This window comes from Pungitius pungitius, chromosome 13 (assembly GCF_949316345.1).
Source record: "Pungitius pungitius chromosome 13, fPunPun2.1, whole genome shotgun sequence".
Lineage (NCBI taxonomy): Eukaryota > Metazoa > Chordata > Actinopteri > Perciformes > Gasterosteidae > Pungitius > Pungitius pungitius.
This window is the reverse complement of record NC_084912.1, coordinates 2,055,191-2,081,965: the sequence shown is the minus strand read 5'-3', so window position 1 is coordinate 2,081,965 and position 26,775 is coordinate 2,055,191. Positions and strand designations below refer to the sequence as shown.

Below are 26,775 nucleotides of genomic sequence, written 5' to 3'. Positions count from 1 at the left end.
AAATAAAGGTTACAGTTATTTTTCCATCAATGAAAAACATATTAATGATTGTTACGCATCCTTCTGGCTTCAAATCAATAGCACACGTTTGCTGATGACATCATGACATCATTCCTTTTGGTGACATTTCCCCTCGTCGCCGGCGTGCTCCGTTCCTCCGCAGTGGGGACGTGGCAGAAGGAGAACTCGCAGCTGTTTCGGGTGTTTACAAAACGATCGGAGCTGGGAGGAATGTATTTGCCGCAATTACCATTCCCCCCCCCCCCCCCCCCCACTCGCGAGCGATGAAAGAGGCGTAAGATTTCTCCCTGTTAGGCGCTTGTCAGAGTTATTAGGTTTACTTGAGGATGCGGCGCATTCGGGGGGGGGGGCATATTGTTCCAGACTGCAACACTTGCAGGAAATGGATTTTCTAGTCTGTAATATTCTCCAGCCTGCACACACACACACACACACACACACACACACACACACACACACACACACGCACACGCACACGCACACGCACACACACACACACACACACACACACACACACACGCACACACACACACACACACACGCACACACACACACACACACAGAAGGCTTAGCCGCCCGTCTCCCTCGGTTCACGCGGCCGGTCACGGCCTCCTTCTGGAAATGAAGTGGTTTCGCAGGGCGGCTGCGTCACAGGCGCTGGAGGTGCTGCTGTGACGGATGCAGACGGGGGGGGGGGGGGGGGGGGGGGGAACGGACGGATTATCTGAGATTATTCTGCCTAAAGAGGCCGTGTGCTCTTCTTAATTGAATGTTTAATTGGGAGATGTGCGGCGGGAAAGCGGCGGGCGGCGAGTTCGGTGTCGGGGACTTTGCTCGTTTCCACGTAGGAGGACACGCGGCCTTCGTTCCAAAATTGAAGTCTTCGTCACCCTTTCGACCGGAAGGAGTTTTCCACTTCGGAGGCGGCGATATTGCAAAAATATCAACACATGTTTTTAATTTTAGACTATTTACTGACGACTGCAAGCAAATGAATACGTATTTGGAGGAAATCAAAGCCCAAAAAAGGTTACAAAACACCACATCCACACAAATTAGATCCAACTCAAGGTCAAAGTGACTCTAAAGGAACCATGTGAGCACTAAAAGGCTTTTTTTTTAATGAATTAAATGCACTTGTAACCTTTTGTTTTTAAACGAGCCGCCGACCAACGTTTTCACGCGTTGAATGACAGCGGTTGTTTGAACAGAGGAGAGGTCACGTGACGGCGCTGCGCTTCGTCTCATTGGCGGAATTGGCGGCGGAGTCATATATCAATATGCTGATGATGAATAAATAATGAACAGGTGATTAAAGGTGATTGAACGCGTCTCCTTGGCGCTGCGGGGGTGTAGATGAGCGTGCGCCCGCCTCCGCGGTTGATTGATGGAAAGATTAAAACCTTTCATTTCTTTTTGTCGAATGCAGTGAAAATGTGTGTTTTCTTTTCAGCCGAGTAACATTGGGCAATTAGAACCGACACGAAACCACCTTCCACGCGCCTTTGTACAATCAATCATAGCTCATTGTTAAGTTCACACAATCATACAAAGGAAATGGATCCCTTTTTTGAATAAATTCACTACTGGAACCTTAAAGCAGAGGAAGTCAGATAAATATTTTTGTTCGTAAAAAAATCAGTTTTTTTATTTATCAAACCGAATCAAATGAGGATTATTTGTCTTTTTTGATTGCGTCTAGACAACATTTAACTTTTCAAACTAGGGTTTTACATTTTGGGCTTTTTATGTTTGAAAACCATGCTTATATTCTTTTCTGTGAGGTATTGTCGTGGTAACAATACTATTACCGAACCTTCACGATATTCTCCTCTTTTAATGCAATGTAGAAGACTGATATTTGTAAATGCAACGTTTACTTCATTTTATTTTGGGCTTTGACTCAATCACAAAGGTTACTAAAGCTCCCTGTGTCCCCTCCTCACAGTGTGCATCACAGCCGAGGAAGCCGCACTGCAAGCTAACTAAAGGATTCAAGTGTCTTCCCGTCTGCCCCATTTGTCCCTCTGTCTTTGTCCCTCTGTCTTTGTCCCCCTGTCTTTGTCCCTCTGTCTTTGTCCCTCTGTCTTTGTCCCTCTGTCTTTGTCCCCCTGTCTTTGTCCCCCTGTGTTTTGTCTCTCTGCCTGTTAGTGTCTGTTTATCAGTTTGTCGGTTTCTCTGTCGGCTCGCTGTCCGTCTGTTTGTTGTCATCTGTCTGTCTGTGATATGAACCCACCGGTATATTATTATTATCACATGTGACACGCGCACACACACACACACACACACACACACACACACACACACACACACACACACACACACACAGTATCAGTATCTCCGGCTTGCAGACAGAGCTCAGTAAGTGAATTAAGCCGGTCTGGACTGTACTAAAGCCGGCACTGGCTGACTTAGTGAGCACAGATACACAGAAGTGACACACACACACGCACACACACACACACACACAACTAAATGCTGCATGATCAACATGTTTGGCCATTTTTACGTCTTAATCCTTCCCGTTGGGGGTCGTGGTGCCGCTCACGTTAACCACATCAAACCTGCTTCTCCTGCAGCGCCTCAAGGAGCTCAAGCAGAGGGAGTTCTACAGAGCGCTGTCCTGCAGGAGGCAGAGGAGGCGCAGGGAGGAGAAGAGGGAGGAGCGAGCGCTGAGGAGGCTCCGCAAGCACGAAGAGAGGAGGACGGGAGAGTGGTGAGGCCTCCACACCACCGCCTTCTATATTCTCCCTCTGTCGCCTTCCCCTGGTAGATAAAGAGTTGAAGGACAGACGAAGCTGAAACACAAACATCTGTTGACTCACATCTGGTTGCATGTTTGTGACGTGAGGGATGTGCAGGTGAACCGTGCTGACGTGGAAAATGAGCTTTTTTTTGTAATGCTATGCTAACTTCCTGGAGTTTAGAGGAGCTGAGAGGAATGTGAGCATAATGGAACGCACCCCCGGGCCGGTGAAACTCAAGCAGCTAAATTGGAAGTGGGCCATATTTCATTTTTACATCTACATCCGCGTTTTCACCGCCGTTAACGGGGACTTTTTCTCGAGAGCGGCACCAAACTCCAGAGTCCTCACGTGATGTTTGTCTTTAAAAAAAAAAAAAAAAAAAAACAGGCTCCAAGGCAAACGATAAACAACAACAGAGGTTCGGAAACAGAAGATTTTCTCTGGCTGCTTCCTGCTGGAAGCGCGATGTGACGAGGGTTCATCTGGCGAGCTCCCAAACGGAGAGTTCTCCAAACACACGAGCCGCGGCGCACAGATGCGAACGTTTGAAACCGGGAGCTGGGAGGCAAAACCTGAAGAGGCCCACGCAAAAAGATAAAAAATTCACCCAAAAAAAAAAAGAAGGAGGAGGAGAAAAAAAACCGAGGTAACGGCCGGAAAACAGCCCCTGCAGACAGAGTGAGAAACACCCGGGACGCACGAGTCCAACAGACGGCAGTTAGAATCTCAGTGCACTTGTCGACCGAAGAGCCAGGTGTCGGCCTCCCCCCCGAAAAAAAAGAATTCACCTGCACATCAGTGAAAATAAATCACAGGAGGACGGATCACTAACCGGCTCCATGGCTCCAACCAGCGTTAAGATCCGCTGAATGGAGACAATCAGCGTTAGTGTTTCTGGCCCAATCACGTCGTGCGTCCGAACCCCCCCCCCCCCCTTCCCCCCCTCCTCTACCTCCTCCCCCCTCCCTCTCCTCGCAGAGTACAGAGAGCCATGTGTCCGTATCGACTGTCACTTGCAACAATGTGGCTGCTGACACAAAATGGGGAGGGGGGGGGGGGGGACCGGGGGGGGGGGACCGGGGGGAGCGTGAAGGGAGCATGGCCAAATTGATTTTCAGCTGGATTTCAGCTCTTCCTCTCGCCCTCCTCACTGCTTGACTCCTTGTTTCCTCTTGTTGTCCTTCCTTATTTTCCTCTGCGCTTTATTCCTTCCTTGATCCCTTTTCTCTTCCTCCCTTTTACGTTTGTCGCGTCTTGTCGTCTTTTCCTTTGATCTTCCTTTACTCTTCTCTTCCTTGTCATCTCTCGTTCATCCTCTCATCGCCTCCTTTCATCTCCTTTCTATTCATTACTTTATGCTCTCCTCCTTAACCCGCTCCTGTTTGTCATCTTCTCTTTCTTCTGTCTTCTCTTCCCATGCTTCCATCCTCTTTTTGGTTTGTTCCATTTCCTCCTCTTCTTTATTCCTTCACTCACCCTTTAATCCTCTCTTGTCCTCCCGTTTCCTCCTCTCCCCCACATCATTTCCATCCTCTTTTCCCCTGTATTTGTTTCCTTTTATCTTTACTTTCCTCTTGTCCTTTTTAATTCATTAACTTCCCACTACTCATCACTTATTTATTTCCTTTCTATCCTCTCTTCTTCTCTCCTTTAATTGTTCCCTCTCATTCCTTCCCTCCTCTTTCCTCCTTGCCACTAACGTTCTTTCCTTTCCCCTTTGTCACTAATCTTTCCCCCACCCTAATAATTAACGAATGAATCTCGTCTTTTTCCCTCACTCTCCTTGTCTCCTTGTTTCCTCCTCCCTCTCGACCCCCCCCCCCCCCCGTGTCTTTCATCTTCTGTTCATCTCCGCAGTGCTCCCGGTTCTGGGCCCATGTTCCGCTCCACCACGGTGGCGGTCGAACCGGCGAACCAGACCAAACCCGAATCCGTGCAGGACTGGGACGGCGTCCATTGCGCCGGCGCCGCTCTGGGAACAAGTAAGACCTCTTATTGGCGTAAAAGGCATGTACTCGACCGCTTAAATAGTTAATGAGTGTGTGTTTGGTTTTTGGCGGTGGAGACGTCGCTCCTGGTATTGAGGAAGTTGACGCCGCCTCCTGTAACGCTGACTCATCTCTATCGACGGCAGCCTTCTGAAAGTTAAATGAACGGCTCTGAAATGTCCAAATGCGCACAGATGAGATGTTCTCCGGTTGAGAGAAAGAGTCGGACACCCGGGAACTCAATGTCACAAACGATTCCCGCCGTCGGCCCAAATTGAAAACAGACTCGACGGTGCTGACCTTTCAGTGGAAATGGAGTTAGAGGATGAAGGGAGGCGTCGTATTAGTCGACTCCCCCCCCCCCCCCCCCCTCCCCCCCCAAATGACATAGCATTACTTGCCGCACACTGCACCACTAAAGAGATGCAGACAGGATGTTACAAACACATCTCTGGTGGTGCGCTACGGGGGGGGGGGGGGGGGGGGTTTCAGGGTTAGCACTTTGGGGCTAATGGCCGTGATGGTGCAATATCAGCATCTTATGTACAAAGACATAGAAGTTAAACTGTTAAATTGCCCAGCTGGTGACCAAAAGTGCAAATAGTTCAAGTTGGACCTCTGTGAAGCAAATGCAGATTTTGTCTAATGGCCACCAGGGGGCGACTCCTGGCGTCCTATTGAAGTCTATGAAAAAATGACTCTACTTCTCTCTCGATTTAGTCCCTCAGTAAACATTGTAAACATTAGTTTATGGTCTCTAGTCATGGCGAATGTACACGTCTATGTCCCCTAAATGCACACGTTCTGCTGCAGAGGCCAAAAGTGCATTCCTTTAACCAGTCTTCCTCTTTTATTTATACTATTTCAGTGAACTCTATGCAAAAGAAAATTGCACCCAGTACAACTGTATCAAACTAATGCAGTCAGTGTTTGGGCTCCCCATTAATCATGGGTGGTGAAGTTATTAGAAAACACCTCTAGCAGCGTAAATCTATTTAGCGGCACCACAAGTACGGCCTTCAAAAAAAAGAAAAGAAAAGAAAACATGAAGTTGAATTAACACCTATCCAAAACACCTTCACCTGAACATTAAGAATGAGATTGGAGCAATATTTTTCAGTGAAACGTGTCATTCATTCTGAGTCTGCTCTGATTCCAGAGGTGATATCTCCCCGCAGTCCATCCCAGTGCAAGATAATCCCTTTTCTTCGTAATAAAGAAAGGATGAACATCACATTTTGCAGCAGCATTCCTGTGGCTTAGACGAAACAATCAATTGTCCCTCCCCCCCCCCCCGCCCGTCTTTTCAGAAAACACATCGGTTGCATATTTAGTCAAGTTTTCTTTTCTCATTTTAAAGTTGAAACCGATGAAAAAGTTCAACAACTGCATTTTGAAGTCGACCCTCTCCGACTGCGGAATGTGAAAATACGTTTAGTATCGGAGGAGCAATAATTCATTCGGCGGCTTCCCTTCTGAAATGTTTAACAAAAGAGGTTTTCTGGTGTGAGTGGAACTTCTTCTTAAAAACCACCTTCATGCAAGAGACAATTTGCCTGAATCCTCCAACACTCTGATGTGCGGACAGATGAATGTTTGGCAGCGTGTTTTGGTCCCAAGTGGGAATGAAACAAATGGAAATTACATGTTGGGATAAACCCTTAATCTTACCCCCCCCCCCCCCCCCCCCCGGGCCCCCCTTCCCCCCCTGCGCCTCCCTCCCCCATTTCTCAGTAAGCCACACATTCATCTTTGCGCTTATGCTTTATCTAAGTCCATCCTACACCCATTTATCACACTCTGATGTGTAAAAGCAACAAAAGGAGTCCCGCTGAGCTGAATAAATGCACGAGGAGCTTAGTGCATGGGGAGGCCTCATCGTGAAGGCTCTTCTTCTACGTGGACACCCTCCCACTCGTATCCTTACAGGCAGATAAGCCCGTCACGTTATGTATGTAAATTAGATCTGTGTTCCGCTCTGATCCTTTCCGTCCTTCTACAGAACTTCAGACCCAGCTGACCCGGCCCTCCCTCCCCCTCGACCCGGCACTGCGGAGCAGGCTCCTGAGTGGCGCGCAGTGGGCGTTTGCCCCGAGGGACGCCAACGAGACCCGGATGGACTGCGGCGGCGTGACCGCAGGCGGCGCCGTCGCGCCGGACGACAGCCGCTTCGGCAAGATGCCGTGGGCTCGCGGCTACTCGAGCCGGCCCGCCGCCGCCGCCGCCGATGACACCCCGACGTCCGCGCGCAGCCGGCTGCGCCCCGTGTCCTTCTCGCTGCCCAAAAGGAGCTGCGTCCTCCTCCACCAGTCGGCCGCCGTCTTCGTCCAGGCCGCCCGGGGGGGCTCCGGTCCGCCGGGGAGGCAGGAAGGCGCGGCGGCGCCGGAGAGAGTCAAAGACCCGGGGGAGAAAGGCGCTGCGGACGCGGAGGCTGCGGTGGGGGCGGGTCACTCGGACACTGGGAACCAGTGCGGTGCGGACGTTGAGGCCGCGGTGAGACACCCTGAGCCGGACGCCAACACCTCCGCTGGGAGGGGGGCAGGGGGACAGCGTGGGACCGGAGCCCGGGACGCGCTGCCCGATCGCGACGTGATCCGAGTCGAGGGGTCGGCGATCAGCGGGAATGGAGCCCAGCTCCCCTTATGCAACGGCAATGGGACCGGAGCCCAGGTCGGCGGTGAAAGTGGGACTGGAGCTCATCCTGATTCAAAGCGTGGGACACCCGGACGGGTTTCTGACTCCGTCAGCACAAATGTGGCCAAAGACTCCGCCAGCAGCCGGGTGGACACGCACAACACCCCGGAGGCTGAAGGTCAGCCAACCTCTGTTGTCCTAAACGAGCCCAAAGAATCTTCAACCCAAACGCATCCCAAAGAATCCATCTCCTCTAAAGAATCGCCCCCGCTGCCCCCGAATCGCCCCAAAGAGCCGTTCTGTCGCGTCCTGAGCCGGGACGGCGCGCGCGTTCTCCTCTGGCCCTCGGAGATGGTCAGCCACACCAGGACGGCGCCCTCCGTCTCCTTCAGCATCAACCCCTTGCTGTACGACTTCAGAGAGCACCACAACCGGGCCAAGGAAGGGGGCGAGGGAAAGAGAGGAGGACCCGAGGAAGCGAGGGAGAGGAGGAAGCCGCCTGTGATCAAACGGCCCGAATGCCAACAGAGGCAGCGCGTTGTGGAGGGAGGACGGGAGGTGAGGACAGATGAAAGGGAAGAAGAGGATGAAGGAGGACAGGCGGGAAATCCGATGGAACTTGTAGCCCATTGTAGCAGCGGGGACGCCGCGGCGGACCGCTGCGGTTGCCGTGATGAAAGCGCTCTAAAATTTGTTCCCGTCTCAGCAGAATGCGCGCCGACAAACGGCCTTCAAAAAGCAGGCTCGGGTGGGGGGAGGAGGAGGAGGAGGAGGAAGAGGAGGGGAGGGGTGAGGAGAGGCGCGAGGAAGAGGGGCAGGAGGAAAAAGGGAGAAGAGGCCGACCGAAAGGAGGCCGGAAGGAGGGTGACATGTGGCGCTCCTGAGAATCAGGCGTCTGAGGGGAGAGGAGACGAGAGGTCAAGGAGAGAGGGCGCCGAGAAAGAGGAGAGGAGGGAAAAGGCGCCATTAAGTAATCTTCCGGCGGGAGGGAGAGGAAGGAGGATGAGGGGAGAGGAGAGCGGGACGCGAGGAGATCAGGCGGAGCGAGAGGGGGCCGCCAGCAGCGCCGAGAGGCGAGCAGAGCTATTAAGTAATCTTCCCGTGAATCGGTGTAATCGCTGTAACCAGCTGTGTCTGCAGGTGAAAAGGGAGGCCGGGCAGCAATCAGCCGCCGGGTGGGGCCGGGGGCTCACAAAGCTCCTCCGCAGGGGCGCGGCGTGCGACTCGCCGATCAGCCCCGTCCCGGCGGAGACGCCACGCTGTCCCGCGATCACGCCCGACCCGGCTCGGGGCGACGGAGGGGCGGGGGAGGCGCTCCGAGGTACACGGGCAGGCGGGCAGGAAGGGCGCGGGGACGAGGGGCAGAGGAGGCCGGCTCGGGGGGACGACCCCGCCCCCCGCCGGGAGGCGGCACGCCAGCTGGACATTTGTCCCGTTCCCACAGCGCGGGATCCGGCGATTGGCCCGGCTGGTTTCGGGGAAACGGCGTGCGGTCAGAGACGAGCGGCCGCCGGCAAGAGGAGAGGGGGCTCGCCCGAGGGGGCCCCGAGGAGGAAGAGGCAGAGGGGAAGGAGGCAAGCGAGGAGAACGCCGTGCGCTTTGAGACAGGAGGTCGGGTGCGTCCGGGGCGCCGCCGCTGATCCCGCTGATGACGACGAGGGTCTCGCAGAGGCCGACGGCGCCGAGGCCGGCACGCGCGTGGACACGTGCGGCCCGCGGGCAAACGCCACGGAAGAACTCAACAACCCCTGTTACGCCGGCGAAGGCGGCGAGGCCTCGGCTGGCGAAGGGAGGAGGACGGAGTGCGGGGCCGAGGGACCTTTCGGTGACCTCCCCACCTGCGGCGCCTCGGGTGAGGACGTAAAACACGACGAGGCCCTCGAGCTGAGGCCCGAGGACCGGCCGGACGAACCGGGGGAGCCGGCTGAGGGCGCGCCCGCCCACGGCGAGGAGGCGGGGACCAAAGCGCAGGGTCGCGTTCCACACCAAAGCAACCCGTCTGATTCAATCGACTGCGGAACCTGCGGCGCTATTGATCCCGCGGACGCCGTCGCGGCCTCGGGGGACGCCGAGAGGGAGAGGAGGGTGGCGGAGGAGAGGCGGGTGGAGGAGAAGAAGCTGAAGGAGAAGCGGGTGGAGTGGGAGAAGGAGTGGGTGAGGAGAAAGGAAAGGGAGGACAGGGAGAGAAGGAAGGAGGTGGATTTGGAACACCTCTACGCCGAGAAGAGGCCTCGCTTCCCTCGCGGCCCCCCCGCGCAGTGCCTCCCCCTGCACACCCCCCTCCTCCTCCCGCCCTCATCCTCCTCCTCGTTCTCCTTCCGTCACACCATCATCCAGCACCTCTCCCTCCTCCCCCCTCCGTCGCACCTCCCCCTGCACTCGTACCCCCATCTCCTCCCCTCCTTCGCCCCACTCACTCCTCCTCCGCCGCCCCCTCTCCATCCCTCTTTTTACTCCTCATCCCCCATTCCTTTCCTGGATGCCCCCGGTCCGTATCCCATGGCGACGGCGTTTCACCCCATGCAGAGTCACCACCACCACCCGCCTCTGTTTGCCCCGCCCCACCCCCCCGTGCTGCCCTTACAGGTGTTGTTCTAGGAAATGGACAAATTGAAAGGGTTATAAGAAAACAACAAATGTGATGTTTCTTAAAGCCAACCCCCCCCCCCCCCCCGGCAGCCTCATTGCCCCCCCGTCCAAAACACTCAAAGCGCTGATTCACACGTGTGGGAACAGAAAAAAGATAAGAAAAAGAATGATGGCTAATTATCTTCATCAGTTGCAATCCTGCTGGAAATGAGCCTCAGGTGTGCAGCCGGTGGAATCGTGGTAGTGGGGGGGGTGTGGAAGTGGGGGGGGGCACAGCTGGGCCCGTTTTCCCTCGGCGGAAAATCAGTCGACGCTCCTGTTTTGCATTTTTTTTAACCCGATGATTTGCTCAGTTTTTTTGTGGACTTTTTAAGGACAAATTCCATAGTCTGATATCGTCAATCTGTGATGATAAATGCAGGATTTTCTTCTTCTTTTCTTGTTGAGATTTACATTTCTCTCCCCTGAGAGTCTCCACTTGAGTTGGTGATTTTCCCTCTTTTCCCCCTGAATGACTTTGAAGACAGACGTGAGCTCCACGCTCCCAGCTTGAGGTTTTCAAGAGCTCATGTCCTGCATCGTGACATTTAAAGCTACAGCCCCTGTGTCCATCCAGTCTTCTTAGAGGGTTCATATTAGAGGGCGTCTATAAACTGTTACAACTTAACCCTGTGCTACCGATGTCCGAAATGAATATTAAAGATGAACATATCTACTTCTAAAGCCTCATCCTTTTTGACAAAGATGAAACAATCATTGTTCTCTGATTCTTCTGAAAGTAGAACTTGCTGTATTTGTTTTGGGGGCCATGAATGGGTCTGATAGACCAGATGTTCTGAACTCTATATTCTGCCGGTTTGAGGGTGACACTTTGGCGCCAAGCGTTAAGTTTGAAAATGAAGCCTTTGCTCTTTGATTTCGGAGGGACCGACTCCGCCGTCCGACCGTTTGCTCCCGACGTTCGGCGACTGTTGACTTCCTGCCATCTCCAAAAACATCCCGAGTCCACGTCCAGGGCCTCATGTGAGGTCAAAAGGCCAAAGAACCAATAAGAATAAATAAACCCCGCCCACCACAAAGAGACGGGGAAGGTTTGATTCGATCGTCAGGTGATCACACGTCAAGCGCTGGTCATTCGCCGCTTGCTTTTGCCGCCGTTTGGCGGTTTTCTTTCCTTTTGTGATTGAGCCTCGATGTTTTTTCGTTCCTTAGCTTAGGAAGTTCAAAGCGTCTCCTCGCCCCCCCCCCGGGGACGACGTTCCCTCCAAGAGCTGAGGACTTAGAACAAAAGCCACGAGCGAGCAACCGATGGTTTCCCTCTCCAAACTCCCGCCTCTTCCCCAAAGCCTCACTTTGCGTCAAAGAAAGTACTTTTTTTTTGTTGCAATTAACAAAAAAAGAAATAACAATAAAAAAAAACGTCGCCGGGGGACTTCAGGAGATGTAAATGCGCTTCGAAAGCGCCGCGGGGGGGGGGAGTGCGGAGCGACTCCCACACTCGTAACTCACGCTTTCCCCTCTCTCGCTCCTCCGGAGATGAACATCTGGCTGCGGATACGGCTTCGGGGGGGGCGCCTACCCCCCCAGTTTTCGGCGACTACAGATTATTTCCCGCGCAGGCAGCAGATGAAAAACAAACACACAGACAAAGCGACGGCGTCCGTGGGCGGTTTGCCGAATCCCCAAAAAGCTAAATGGCGTTTAGCCGCGGCGGCGGCGCGCTCTCTCTCCCCCGTCGTCCCGTCCCGCCAACGGCGTTCGACGCCACGTCTATGAACGTAGGTTTCCGTTTATTATTGTGATCTAACTGTGTAAATTAGAAGGAGAGAAACATGTTGTTGGATGTATTTTTGTAGAGAAACCTCAGTTGAATGAGGCGCAGCTTTTTTGTTTTTTTTTCCTTTTGTACCATGTGCTCTGATGCTATTTTAGCGAGTAAAATGAACCCAAATCAATTGTTCAGGTGGTCTACATTGTAACCTTCTGGTAATCAATGGATGGGATTAAAGGATCTGCAGTTTACACTTTTGTCTTAGAGATGTCTTGAGAACCTGATAAAATATATTTAGGCCACATTTTTTGGTGTAATCTATTATAAGCAGACCAGACGGATATACATAATAGATCTGGTAAATTCATTAAAGCCAATTACTCTGAAAATGGAAATAAATCAGTAGACTTGATATCAAACTGTCTCTGTCATTGTTTTTCGTTCTTTACCCCTTAAAACTACTTTCATAAAAAGTCCATTATGGGCAGACGAATGCGTGAATTAAGGCCTTTTATCGCCACTGTGTGAAATAATAAAGGTTTTTTTTTAAGCTCATTCAGAGAATAGCCGGTGCAAAATGTCATCAATTCATCAATTTATCCTATTAAACATGTTAACAGAAAATAACTGAAACATTATTCTTGAAGCACTTCAACATAGACGTCTTTGTTAATGTTTGAGTTTATCTTCAATTCTACATTTTCTTTGTACGAGTAAAACAACACTTTTAAAAGACCACTTTTGAACATCCCACAGAGACGTTATAATGTACACATCCTTTTCCTGAATACATTACATGTCATTTAGCTGATGCATTTCAACCATAAGGATGCAATTTCATTAAATAAAGCCGATGCACAAATGGCTAAAGATAAGAGCCCCTATAAGTACAATTTAAGTGCTACAATTTGTTTTTGTTTTTAGTCGAGGTGCAGAGTGTGAATGTGTCACACTGATGCTTTGGGACTGAGACCCGTGTGTGTGTGTGTGTGTGTGTGTGTGTGTGCCTCCAGAAGGCTTTCTGACAGCTGGGACCATCACGTTCAAAGACCAAAATAGCGTAAAAACTCAACATGTTCAACACCTGGGGCCGCTTGAGTGTGTGTGTGTGTTACATATGTACAATACTTCCGTGTGTCTGTGTATGAATCTCTTCATGTGTCTGTGTGTGTGTGTGTGTGTGTGTGTGTGAGTACAAAAGCAAACGCAGTGAGTGTGACAAGCCGAGTTCTGAGTAATTTGCTTTGGTGACCTTTAAAAACCAGCAGAGCAACATTAAAACTTGACTTCATGGAATTAGTTTCAAAGCGAGTGTTTGTGTGTGTGTGCGTGTGTGCGTGCGTGCGTGTGCGCGTGTGTGTGTGTGTGAGTGTGCGCGCGCCCTGAACTCAGCCTCTTACGGCCTTTGCAGTGATTTTGTTCCTTCCAGAAAGGCTGCCGGGGTTGAGGTGGATTCCTCGGCACATGACGCTCTGCTTCCTTCTCCCTGGGACCACGTGACCCCACTCAGGGGGGGGGGGGGGGGGGGGCGAGTTGAACCCCGGAGGACTGGAGACACAAAGCTCTCCAGTAACACTCCCATTAATGAGCCATTCTGGCTGCTGTCAGTCTCTCTGGAGCTTGATGAGAAAAACCCAAATGTGCTGAAAGATTCATAAGATTTCCCTGCAAAAATATCTTGGATATGATTTATGTATCAGAGGGGGTTAGACAGACGGAGGGTGGCCTGTATAAATACCTGATTAGGAGATGGCAGGAGTTAAATGCAGAAGATTTTAACTAACATAAAAATGCCATTATGGACAGAATGTCATGATTCTATTCCAAAATATAACAGAGCGGATGAGATTAAACCAGATTTATGTGGGAGCCAAATGGATTCTGTACACAGTCCTTCTGTTTTACAAGTCTTCAGATCCGCATGAAACTTAAACCATTATTTATCTTGGGTCTTCATTTGTTTTACTCTGAAAAGCTGCTTCTCCCTCTGTGTGTGTGTGTGTGTGTGTGTGTGTGTGTGTGTGTGTGCGTGCGTGCGCGTAGAGCCAACAACAGCTCATTTAGATTTTATCAGTCAAGCTGTTTCTTTGTCACTTTAAGCTGCATTCAGACTGCCCCCCCCCCCCTCGCCTGCATGCGCCTGCTGCATCGGGGCCTCCACCCGAAAAGGACAAAGATCAACATCGTTCAACCATATCAGAAAATAAAATGGAACAACGTTTGATTTTATAATCGGCAAAATTATTGCAGTTTTTTGTTGTCTAAATATTCTTCAAACTGGACCTAAATCTCCACACTGAGAATCCAAATCAAGATGGTTCAAAATTACTTGTGCAAAGTATCCTAAATGTTATGATATTTATTAGTCATTCTCTTTTTTTGCAAAAGTCCAGTAACACGTGTCAGTTTCAGAAGATGTGCTTTAGAGAACTGGCCTAAAAAACAAAATATACAATTATGTCGAGGTCTTTTTTTGTTTCTTCTTCTTGGATTTTATTGGGTTTATGTCACTAAATCAAATAGTCAAATCGTCCAAACAACGCCATCCACTCAGCTGATCTATTAGTAGAAGGTCTGCCCTCCGACCTCTTGACCTTTTACAGACCACCACACATTTCACGGCCCTGTTTCATTGTTAATTGGACGCGAGCTGCTGCTCTCACTCTCCCTCCTGTAATCAGACCCAACAACTGAGAAGTGCACAATAACAGAGGGAATGATAATGTGTTGGTCTCATTTTCATTGAAAAACATATTAAAAACCAAATAGCACAATATTGAACTCACAACGACGTTTCCAAAGGTCGCGCCTCCTTTCGGGACCACGAGAGGGTTCAATGTGATTTCAATGAAACGTTGAATAGTTGAATGCCTGTATTTTCGGACGTGAAAGCTCATAAATGAATCACAAAGGGATGCTAATGCATTTACTCAATTACTACAGCGGTTTCTGGGGAGTATTTCACAGAATGTTCCCGTTTTTTTTTGCGGCTTGCAGCGAATGAAAAGACAGAAGCCCAGACGGACGGCTAAAAGCAAACGGGTCACGCAGCGGCACTTCGAGGGCGAAGCATTGTTGTCATAGAAACAAAAAGAAGAGGAAATGTCCTTCGGTAGCGTCTGATCCACAAAAGCAGATTAGTGGTTCTAACAGCTCTGAGTCGGGGGTGCAGATCACATGACGTTCAGCGCTTGTTCACCTCCGAGACGTGAAGCGGAAGGCGGGCGCCGTCGCTCCGCCTGGCCTCCGGTTTGGGGCCCGTTTGGGGCCCGTTTGGGGCGACCAGACGAAAGAACGAAAGAACTTGTTTTTTTTTCGTCGATGTTGTCGGATCATGGATGACGGGCCAAGTAAGTGATAATAAAAAAGCGGTGTAAGCGGAACACTTTGGTACAAAAATTCCATCTCGAGCGGTTGAGCTGTGGATCACTTCCAGTTAATATTGAAACATTTCTAAATGATGAATTTACATTTTAGATTAAAACCATAAAACACGGCTCTGGTCTGTAAAATGAAACCCAAATAAAAACAAAAGGCCTCTTTCAGCTCGTTGACTTTTGACTAAAGAGCTTGACAGAGTTCTCTCTCAGGAACATGTGATCCCTCTTTTGTCTCCTCTTTAACGTTCCATCTCCGTCCTCTTTCAGATGTTCACGCTCCATCGTGTAAATGTTCTCAAATTTGGGAGGACATTAGGAAACTAAAGTGCATTTCCCTGCAAACGTTTGCACGGTTTTACCAAGTAGGAAGCAGCCATCGACTTGACTTCTGCTCGTGGGATCGTCCCGTTGTGGCGTCCCTGCATTAGCTGTGGGGGGAGGAGGGGGGGGGGGAAGTGGTGGATCTTTGAGGCATTAACCGGGCTGCGGTGCACCGAAGCACCGAAGCACCCTGGTAATGGTGACGAGCCCATTTGGGACGGGCCAACATTTCCTCTCGCAGGAAGTCAAAAGCTCCCCGTAGGCCGCGGTGGGTGGGGGGGGGGGGGGGGGGGGAGTGGGAAGGAGGTGGGGGGGGAGCAATGACGTCCTTTCCAACCTTTTTGATCGCCCCTGCCGGCGTGCAGAAATGGGTCGCGGCTGCCAGAGGAGCATCAGATCGGCGGGATCTCTGATGGGCCTTCCCCCCCCCCCCCCGCCGCGCCGTCAACACCTTTTCAAAGCCGACCGTGTTTTAGTGCTGAGGAGCTGAGAAAAGTTCTCCTCCTTCCCCCCCCCGTTCACGCCTCACTTCCTCGCCACCGTGTTTTTTGGAGGGGGGAAACCAAAAAGGGTCGTCTGTTCATCGAGGTCGTCGCCAGCGGTGCAATCAGGGGCAATTACCACCGCGGCGGCGGGTGCGAGCTCGAGCGGCAGGACGGCGTGAAAGGGGGGTGGGGGGGGCGGGGGGAACAGGAGGAAGCCGCCGAGGCTCCTTCAGGATCCCGTCACGTCGATTTTCTTCACCGCGAGGAGTCACAAAAACGAGTTTGCACAGTCGGGCTCCCATTTGGAGAGTTTTTTGGGGGCAGCGATTTATTGGATATTGAGCTGCAGTCCACATTGGTTTTTTTTTTAAAAATCGCTTGGAGGATCTTTATTTGGCCTTGATCGACCAATAACATCTGACTGAGTAAGAAACCAGCAGGTTGGGTTTCAGGGTAAATCTTGTTGAATAGAAAAATACAAAAAATGATGTTTTTCTCTGGAACTGGCCTTCAAAAAAGAAGGTTGGTGTGATTACAGTCAGACATAAATGTATTCACAACATCTGGTATTGTTTTTGTTACGGTGGGATTTGGAGGATTGGTAATAAAAAAAAATCACCGGGCAATATCTTCACATTCCACATCAGGTAAAAACAGCGCCGGTGAACTTTGACCTCGTTGGAGTGGAGACAACCTTCGGTTTCCCGCCCCCAAACGTGGCTGCGTTAGCTTAGCTCAGCTAATCCTCCTCAGCGCGCTTCATCGCTTGGGACCCAGACTCCAAGTGTTTCAGCATGTAATAATAACACTTTCATTGTGAGCGTATTACTGCTCGGCGTGCAGGAAGGCATCGATGGTGGCCACGCAAAAATATATTATTCTCCCCTGATGTGACGTTAAGTTGCTGAAGTGACTTCATGAGGACCGAGGAGACGCAGATGAAGCCGTTACCGGCTCCTAAGTGCCGGCGGCGATTATCTCGCCTCTGCATTCTGTCGCTATCAATTCAACTGAAGGCGGCGTGTGGTGAGAACTTCATTCGGATGAAGCGGCCTTCAAACCTGGGATTCCTAATTTCTACAGCAGCCCCTTTTTTTTGAAGGGTTGCTGTTTTTCTGTGATAACGGTTGGTATTTTACAGCAATGATGACCAAATATAAAACTGGTACATGATGGCCAGGAGTGGAATGAAAGTACTCAAGACTCGACATTGTTATACATTTCCATCTTATGCCACTTTACTGCTATTGTACTTCCACTATAAATAACGTGAGTGATGAAAACTGGAAGAAAAACAGCCTCAAATTCACTCTGAGCGAACGAGACCCACCCGAGACGAGACGTTCTTTTCCCTTTCGGGTTTCTCTCAATCCTTCAGGTTCCTGTGGGGGGAGGGAGGGGGGGGGGTAGTGCGTCGTTGAAGGGGACGGTCGGAGTGCGTCGTTTAGTTTTAAGGTGCTCAGCGTGCCAGATGGGCCCGGCGGAGACTCAGCTGCCTGTTTCAGCAGGTGATAAATGGTGATAAGCGATTGAGCCCGTTTGTCGGGGGGGGGTCGCTGCAGCTGGCCGGCTTGTTCTCATCTCCCGGGTCAGCAGCTGATGATGGTTAACGAGGAGGGTTCTTCTCCCGTCCACTTTTGAGGGCCGGGCCGTCGCCCTTCGAGACTTGTCCCGTCCCGCCGTTGGTGCCACCTGAAAACACCCTCCTTCATATTGGACTTCACTGGCGATCTCGCGCAGCGTTATAGGTTGTAGGGGTTTCATGACATGTGAAGCGCCGTGGGGGGGGGGGGGGGGCTTTAATAACGTGTACGTGAAGGACACATCGGCAAATCCACGAGGGGGGGGCGAGTTTGGCGTGGAAGCAGTACTTGGTGGTGATTGAACTGTGACGTGCAGACGTGCATCAACGGGGTCGGCGTATCCTTCCTCCCGCTGTGTCAGGAGCAATTACACCAGTCCACCAACTGTGTGTGTGTGTGTGTGGGGGGGGGGGGGGGGGCAGTGGAGAAGCACAAAATGAAAGAGCAAGCAGAAAAGTCTGTCTGTTAAAAATCCTGTTTGCTGATTGTGAAGCAGGATCTTCTAGAAAAGCCTCCTCCCCCTGAAGTCGTCTCACTTTATCTGGTCATTAAATGGCTTCTGCTTTGATACATTATTCATCATTTGTGTCAATTGTTGAGCCAAATGAGGAAAGGTCGCTGGTTTCAGCTTCCTTCCTTCGGTTGTGTGACATTGTTAATTAAATATTGTTGTAGGTTTTAGGTTTTGACAAATAAAATAAAACAGCCCGAATGCGGTTTTGAGGGGAAATTGGGCCCCCGGTGACCCTCCTGGAGGAGGGTCAGCATGACCTGCGGTAACAGTCGGGATGGAACATACAAAAGGGAGGAAAAGAAAAGAGCACTCGCACTGAGGTCGACCGATTGGAACCGAGGACGTAAACAGACGTCACAGTTCTGGACAATCGGAAAAAAAACCAAGACCTCAGGAAATGCAGCTTTAAAATAGAACGTTGGACAAAACACCCAAGAGGAGGAAGCAGAGATTAAACATCCCAGAGACCTTTTTTTTTTTATCGGCAACAAACCACGCGGGAAAACGAAGAAAACAAGTTGATCCCGTTTAAAAGTGTCGTCTTTGCCGTTAAATTCCCTCTCATCGCGGAGCTCCTCTGTTGCCCGGAAACACGTTAGTGAGTCACACTACTCCTTCATTACCATGAACACACACACACACACACTCACACACACACACGCACGCACAGTTTGTTTTGAATCAATCCCACACACACTGAAACACTCACTAGGGATCCACATGTGGATTAATCCACCGCTGAAGATGCTCCTCTTTTACTAATAATGACACCAGTAAAAGCTGTTTAGGAGAAAAGCAACGGCGGGATGTCTGTGAGCCGCTCGGCTGACAGCAAGCGTTTAAGTTTAGGTCCTTTAAAGTGGAACGTTCACTCTGGACCGCACAAGTAACAAAAATATATATAAATAAATATATATATATATATATATGGATAATTATGGATTCCCGGAGTAAAATGAATACGATGTGCGTCGATGTTTAGAATCCACAGATGCATTTTCTCATTGACTTCTACAGATGAGACGAGTCAGTGGAAATAATAATATAATAATACTTGTTTATTTACGGTCACATCCGATCTCTCGGTGAAGCCTGGCAGGAAGAAAAAAAAAAAAAAAAAAAAAAGAGAGAAGAAGAGATTTATCTGGTACTTTGCAACAGCTTCCAACTAGATTTGGCCAATCAGAGCCGCAGCTAAGCACCGTATCAGAGGCAGCTAATGGCACGGGGAAGACGGACGGAGGCGCGTGTGAGGCATGGCGGGGAGAAGACGGTACATTAGGAGAAGGCCGAGGAGGAGGAAGGAGCTCGAAGAAGAAGAAAATGGCCGAGATGGAGGAGGAGGAGGAGGAGGAGGAGGAGGAGGAGGAGATGTTCAGCTGTCTCCGGCTGCAGACGTTGACGGGTCCAACAGCACACACAGCAAAACTCTCCCAGTCCACTGCCAGATAAATAGCTTTACACACACACACGCACCTACACACACACACGCACACACACACACACACACACACGCACACGCACACTCGAAACTAAATAAATAGCTTTATACTCTGCAACAGCCAAAGTGGGTCAGACATCAAAGTAGCCACTCGAAAAGCTGCTGGAGCTGTCGACACACACAAACACACGCACGCACACGCACACACACATGCACACGCACAGGCACAGGCATGCACACACTTGCTTACCTCAAATTGCTGCTTGAACTGACTACACACACACATTTGGAGACTCACACTTGTGCTTACTCCAAATTGCCACCCTCCTCTCCACTTCTTTCCCTCCTCACTTTTCTTCTTCTTTCTCGCCTCCACACACACACACACACGCACGCACACACACACACGCGCGCACACACGCACGCACGCACACACACGCACACACACGCACGCACGCACGGACACACACACGCACGCACAAAACCTCTCGCGTCTTTTAAATTGCAGCGAGCGGGTGCCATGGCTGACCAAATAACAGCAATCAGGAAGTCTGAGTGCAGAGGGACAAAGGCTGCCAGCCACTTTAGACACACACACACACACACACACACTTTGTAACACACATTCAGCAGCAGAGATGAGTCCGTTTGCTGAGGAGAGGCCAGCAGAAGGTCAGATAATGTGAACTACAGTGTCAACACCAATTATGTTGAGATTCCACCTGGGATAATCCTGCATATGAGCTTATTGTTGCCATGTGGCGGAAGAAGCTGCTGATCTGAGGTCTGTTTCTGATCTGATCTGAGGTCTGTTTCTGATCGGAGGTCCGGCTCACGTCAGCCGGCTGGCGGCTCCTCCAGCGAACAGGCCGCCGCGCGGCGAAGGAGGTGGACGTGAATTCAGCACGTCAAAAGGCGATTAAACACTTTGAAGTGTAGCCCGGGCACAAAATGCACTCAGACATCAGGATGTAACTAGTTTTCTTAAAACCAAGTTAGAAGTGTGCATAAATATGGTGCAAAAGATACAGGTGAATACAAAGCTATTCCAATAACAGCCTTATGGTTACAGTTTCAAGGTTGTCATTTATGTAAATTAGTATAGTTTGTGTGTTATGTACATGATTCAGCTCGTTTATTTACCCTAACAGTCTAACATGGTGGCAGTAGTCAATCTTTGTTTTGTTTGTGTTTAATTGGTTAGTGCTGACAGTGCAGCCAATCCGGCTCCGTTCTCAGGAGAAGGGGTGGGACTTCGTACGTATACGGTCAGGTTCAATGTATCGGAGTAAGAGAGAAGAGTCATTCACCGTTAGGTAAAGTTGCAATGATCTAAGCGGAGATCCTATTCATAACTTGACGGCTGACGACCAGTTAGCCTATGTTTTGGATTATGGTGACCTGCCCGAGCTGATTCAGGAGACGGACATTTAAGACGAGGATCGGAAAAACTCCTGTGGACCACTAAGGAGAACGGTTTCCCGCGTCTGCGCTTCCGGTGGTAGACTGTTTGCTGCTGTTTCTTTTTTCTCCCGGGCTTTGCCTGCCGTCCATCGCCCGGATTCCGCTCATCTTCTCCTTTGAATGGGGGATGGGAGACGTGAGTACTGACTAACTTGCACGTGCTATTTTGTTTATTGCTTGTGTGAACAAGTGAAGCGGCCATTAAGTTTTAGGTCTCAACGCTCCCAAGCATCGACTCAGGCCTGCAACGAGGGTTTTGTGTGTCATGGGTGTGAGAAAGTGGGGGGCATATTATATTGATCTTCAAGTGTAATAAATGCCAAACTGTTTTGCCAAATTGTAAATGCCTTTGAAGTGTGTTTGCCATGTTGAGTGTAATAGTGTTCGGTTAAGAGCTGGTTAAAAGGTAAAAGTGGTAATACACCATTAAAACATATGATAAAAGGTTTTAATAAGAATCATTAACCTTTTGTTTTATTGATTAAATTCTATTGGAGGCACCGCCAGTTATTAGTTTATAAAATAAGGAATCTATAATTATAAGACAAATTGTATAAGACCAGGTAATTGCGCCATTATATTTACAAGTGAACCCAGGGCCCCGCCCATAGTACTACTACAACCTAGCAGATTTACTTAGTACTATATAGCTACATGGGACAGGTGCTACATAAAATGGAGGCACCGCTGGGATAGTTAATATTCATTGAGTGATCAGACAACACAAGTAACAACCTCTTAGGCATTGTAAACAATTATCAGTTTTCCCCATGAAGTAAAGCTTTTCTTTTCAGCACGTTGCAAGTATGGCAGGCCAAGCAACCAGACCAACGCGGCTTGATTTGGTTAACTGGTGCAGAGGAGAAGGACTGGATGTAGAGCATGCCCTATTAATTTATGGAGTGCCGGAAAACATTGCAGTAGCGGATATAGAAGAAACAGCAGAGACAGTCAAGGCGTTGGGAAAAGTGCGAGTAAGGGGCAAAATGTTTCACTCTCAACACCAATCTTTAATGGTGCTGTGTGAGTGCCGCGAAGCCCTAGACCCCACCACAATTCCCCCCGAGTTAATGCCCATAATGGGTGGAAGTGTATGGAACACATTGCACGGCATAGTTGATACCACCAATGACGGCCCTGATGACTTCACAGCGAAGTTGTTCACACTCCTTCAGCAGGAGGGGAAAACTATGGATGATATTCAGAGATTTTGTGGCCCAAGTACCGGGAACAGTAGCACAGAGTCTATCATTCGTGCAGTTGGTGATGTGTGGAGCAGAGCCAACAAACCGCCAGAGAGCCATGCTTATAGACGTCTGAGGACCTTCTCGGGCATAATTCCCACTCCCACTGGAGAAGAAGGTTTAGACAGCTGGTTGGAGCAAGCTAAATTCCTGGTAGAGGAAGGTGAATGCTCTGTGAAGGAGAAACGAAGAAGAATAATCGAGAGTGTTAAAGGCCCTGCTTTGGAGATCATTCAAGCAGTGCGTATGAATGAACCTGATGCTAGCCCAATGGAGTACATTCATGCACTAGAGAGCATCTTTGGTACGCTACAATCAGGGGAAGATCTCTACTTTTCTTTCAGGTCCCTCCGACAACAGCCTGGAGAGAAGTTGTCCGAATTTCTACAAAGAGTAGAGAGGTCTCTTGTCAAAGCAGTGCAGGGAGGTGGTCTCCCAGTTAGCGAATCTAACAAAGCAAGAATAGAGCAGCTGATTAGAGGTTCAACCTCTGACCTCATGTTACTGCAGCTGAAAGTTAGGGAGCGGAGAGACAATCCCCCTACATTCCTTAACCTGTTGCAGGAGATTCGTGAAGAAGAAGGCCGGCAGTCTGCTAGGCAATGCTTAGGAGTACCCCTGCGTCGAACGAATGTGCGCACCGTACGGGCAGAGAAAGAATTGGAACCTGAGTGGGCCTACCAGCGTGAACTTGGACCACAGGTTCAACAAGTGAAAACTAAGATGGATGAGAGAACAAGCACCCAGTACCAGCCATTACCTGGTTATCCGCTTAGTGCTTCCAAGGAAATGAAAAAACAGACCACTGAGTCACACAGTGAAATACAGTCAGTTAGAAAACAAGTGAAAGAGCTGGAAGATAAAATAAGTGTGATGGCTGTGAGATCCACCACAGAGTCCCCGGGCGAGACTATGACCCCCTTTAATCACTATAAAGCCGGGTCAAGCCATAAACAAGTTTCATTCAAAAGCCAGCCTCCAAAGAAGAATGACGAATACTTTTGCTACAGATGCGGAGAAAATGGCCATATAGCTCCACGGTGCACAGAGCCAGAGAACCCTCAAAAAGTCATTAAAAGACTCATTGGTGTGGTGCGAGAGACAAAAGAAGGACCGAAAGAAAATCCAAAGTCCCCGGCCGAGGAACAAGTGGTAGCTAGGGTACATAAAGTGGAGGCCCCTAAAAAAGGAAACAGCCTGCCGGAGGGTCTAGTGGGTCCTTCCATGATTCATGCCATCAGAGTGAATGACCTGGCCTGCCAGGCGTTGATGGACAGTGGCTCTAACGTTACCATTATTTTTGAGAGCTGGTACAATAAGCACTTGCTGGATGTTCCTATACACCCTGTGGTGGTGGGGTGTGATTAGCTCAGCTGCAGGGGGGGAGAGCTTGGAGGAGGGGTGCAGGGAACGGTGCCGGCAGGTAATAAGCGCAGCTGGGAGGCATTTGACTAATTGTCTCCCTGTGCTTAAGAACAGTGAGCAGGTCTGGAGAGAGAGGCTGAACCCGGCACACAGAGCTCGGAACGCAGGAGCGAGCGCGGGTGGAGCGAGAGCGACGGCGTGCAACCCAAAAGAAATAACGAAATAACAAAATAAGGAAATAAAGAAATATTGAACTGAGCTGCCTGGTGTCCGCGTGTCTCTGCTCGGGATCTCTGCTACAGTGGCACCCAACTAAGGAATGGAACCCGGCGATCACCACGCGGAGGGGATGGCGCAGCCGGCGGTCACGCTCGGGCGGATGCTGGGCGAGATCGCCGCAATGCAGCGTGAGCAGGCCGAGTCTAACCGGCACTTTCTGGGGGCGCTCCAAGCCCAGACGGATCGGCAGACCCGGGTGTTAGAGCAATTGGTGGCCCGGCCAATCGCGGCAGCACCGCCGACGGGTCCCCCGGCGTACGCGGGGGTGGTGCTGCACAAGATGACGCCGGCGGACGAGGTGCAGTCGTACTTGGAGATGTTCGAGGCGATGGCGGGGGCGTGCGGGTGGCCGGCGGACGAATGGGCGATCCGCCTGCTGCCACTGCTGACCGGGGAGGCGCAGACGGCAGCCCTGGGTCTGCCACCCGGGGCGAGGCATGACTACGCCGGGGTGAAGAAGGCCATCATGGACCGGCTGGGGCTCTCCCCCGAGGACCACAGGAGGCGTTTCCGGGAGGCGAGGCTGGGGCCGGAGGACCGTCCATTCGCCTTCGCTCAGCGGCTACGAGACGCGGCCAACAGGTGGCTGCAGCCGGGGGGCGCGGGCGGAGCACCGGCGGTGGTGGAGAAAGTGGTGGTGGAGCAGTTTCTGCAAGGGCTGCCGCCGCGGACCTCGTCGTGGGTCCAGTACCACCGCCCGGCGACGTTGGAGGCCGCGGTCACCCTGGCGGAGGACCACCTGGCGGTTCACCCCGGCGGACGGGGCGACGGCGGACGCCCGCCCGCGTCACCGCAACCAGTCCCCACGCCGCGAAGGAGGACCCAGCAGCCGGCCGCGGCGTGGCCCCTGCCGACGCCGCGATCACCAGCGCGTACCAGGGGGGGCGACCATGCGGAACCGACCGGGGCCGGCACTCTTCCCGACCCGCCGAGAGCGCCTCAACCGCCAGGGCAGGAGTGTTGGAGGTGCGGGCAGCCCGGGCACTACCGGCGGGAGTGCCCACTGATGGAGGTGGGCCAGACGGTGAGGGTTGCCGGACCTCCAACACCCTCCCCCGGTCCGGGAGCGACGTACTGCGTTCCGGTAAGGATCCAGGGGGGTACATACCAGGCGATGGTGGATTCGGGCTGCACGCAGTCCATGATCCACCAGAGGCTGGTTCGACCCGGGGCATTGGTGGAGGCATCGCGGGTGTGTATTAAGTGTGTGCATGGGGATGTTCACGACTACCCAGTGGTACCGGTAGAGATTAGGTTTGGGGGTAAAAAGCATAAGATAAAGGTTGCGGTTAGCTCCCGCCTTACGCACCCCCTAATCTTGGGGACGGACTGGGCAGGGTTTCATAAGATAGCGGGGCAGTGTGCGGGGGTGCGATCACGATCAGCAGGGACATGCGGGATGTGTGCGGTGCTCAGTGGTGACGCGAGGTTGTCCGACACTGCAGACAGGGACGGGGAACCGACGGAGCCTCCCACGGAGACTCCGCGGGCTCCCGAATTACGCTCCATGGAAGATTTTCCACTGGAACAGTCTCGTGATGATACTCTACGCTCTGCCTTCGACCAGGTGATACGTATTGATGGTCACATGGTGCGCCCTGACACCGCATTATCATACCCGCACTTTTCATTGATCAGGGACAGGTTATACAGAGTGAGTCGTGACACTCGTACAGGGCAGGAGAACACCCAGTTGGTAATACCAAAAAGCCGTCGGGAAATAATTTTCCAGGCGGCTCACTATAACCCGATGGCGGGCCACATGGGTAGTGACAAAACTATGGACCGGATAACGGCCCGATTTTACTGGCCAGGCATTTGGGCGGATGTGCGCCGATGGTGCGCGTCCTGCCCGCAATGTCAGCTAGTGAACCAGCCGGCCATTCCGAGAGCGCCGCTGCGACCGCTCCCGTTAATGGAGGTGCCGTTCGAGCGCTTAGGTATGGACCTTATCGGGCCGTTTCACCGTAGTGCACGGGGATATCGCTTTGTGCTAGTTCTGGTGGATTACGCAACACGATATCCCGAGGCAGTGCCATTGCGCAACATCTCCGCGAGGAGTGTTGCGCAGGCGCTGTTTCAGGTCATCTCCCGCGTTGGAATCCCGAAAGAGATTCTGACGGACCAGGGCACCTCGTTCATGTCACGTACACTGCGGGAACTTTACGAATTACTGGGAGTTAAGTCTATTCGGACCAGCGTCTATCACCCCCAGACCGACGGGCTGGTGGAGCGGCTGAATAAAACCTTAAAATCCATGATTCGTAAGTTCATTCACGACGATGAACGTCATTGGGATAAATGGCTTGATCCTCTGTTGTTTGCAGTACGGGAGGTGCCTCAGGCCTCCACGGGATTTTCTCCCTTTGAGCTGCTGTTTGGCAGGAAACCACGGGGGGTGCTCGACCTGCTTAAGGAACACTGGGAGGAGGGTCCGAGCCCCGGTAAGAACGAGATTCAATACGTCCTGGACCTGCGAGCCAAACTCCACACACTGGGTGAGTTGTCACGTGAGAATTTGCTCCAGGCCCAGGAGCGTCAACAACGGCTGTACAACAGAGGAGCAAAGCTGAGACAATTTACACCGGGAGAAAAAGTTCTTGTATTGCTTCCTTCCTCCAGCTCAAAACTCCTCGCCAGGTGGCAAGGGCCCTTCGAGGTCACACGGCGGGTGGGGGACGTCGACTATGAGGTGGTGCGATCTGACAGGGGCGGAGCTACGCAGATCTACCACCTCAACCTCCTCAAACAATGGAGGGAGGCGGAGTCTGTTTCGCTGGTGTCCGCAGTAGCTGAGAGAGAGGAGCTGGGGCCCGAGGTTTCTAAGTCCACCGATCCGACCCGGCTCCACTTCGATGCCCATCTCTCTGCGGCCCAGAAAACGGACTTAGCCCGGTTGCAAAGTCAATTTAATGATGTGTTCTCTCTCCTGCCAGGTCGCACGGACCT

General features: G+C 51.4%; 1 protein-coding gene across 5 annotated transcripts in view; it reads left to right on the top strand.

The window, feature by feature from the left end:
- znf804a (zinc finger protein 804A) overlaps nucleotides 1-10,051 on the top strand; it is a 45,204-nt gene extending 35,153 nt beyond the window's left edge. For all 5 annotated transcript variants that reach the window (XM_037465075.2, XM_062566530.1, XM_037465074.2 and 2 more), the window contains exons 4-6: nucleotides 2,601-2,737; nucleotides 4,626-4,750; nucleotides 6,759-10,051. In XM_037465075.2, coding sequence (XP_037320972.2) covers nucleotides 2,601-2,737; nucleotides 4,626-4,750; nucleotides 6,759-9,988 — 3,492 coding nt within the window. In that variant the 3' untranslated portion in view covers nucleotides 9,989-10,051. The remainder of the gene's footprint in view (nucleotides 1-2,600; nucleotides 2,738-4,625; nucleotides 4,751-6,758) is intronic.
- The last annotated feature ends 16,724 nt before the right edge of the window (nucleotides 10,052-26,775 follow it).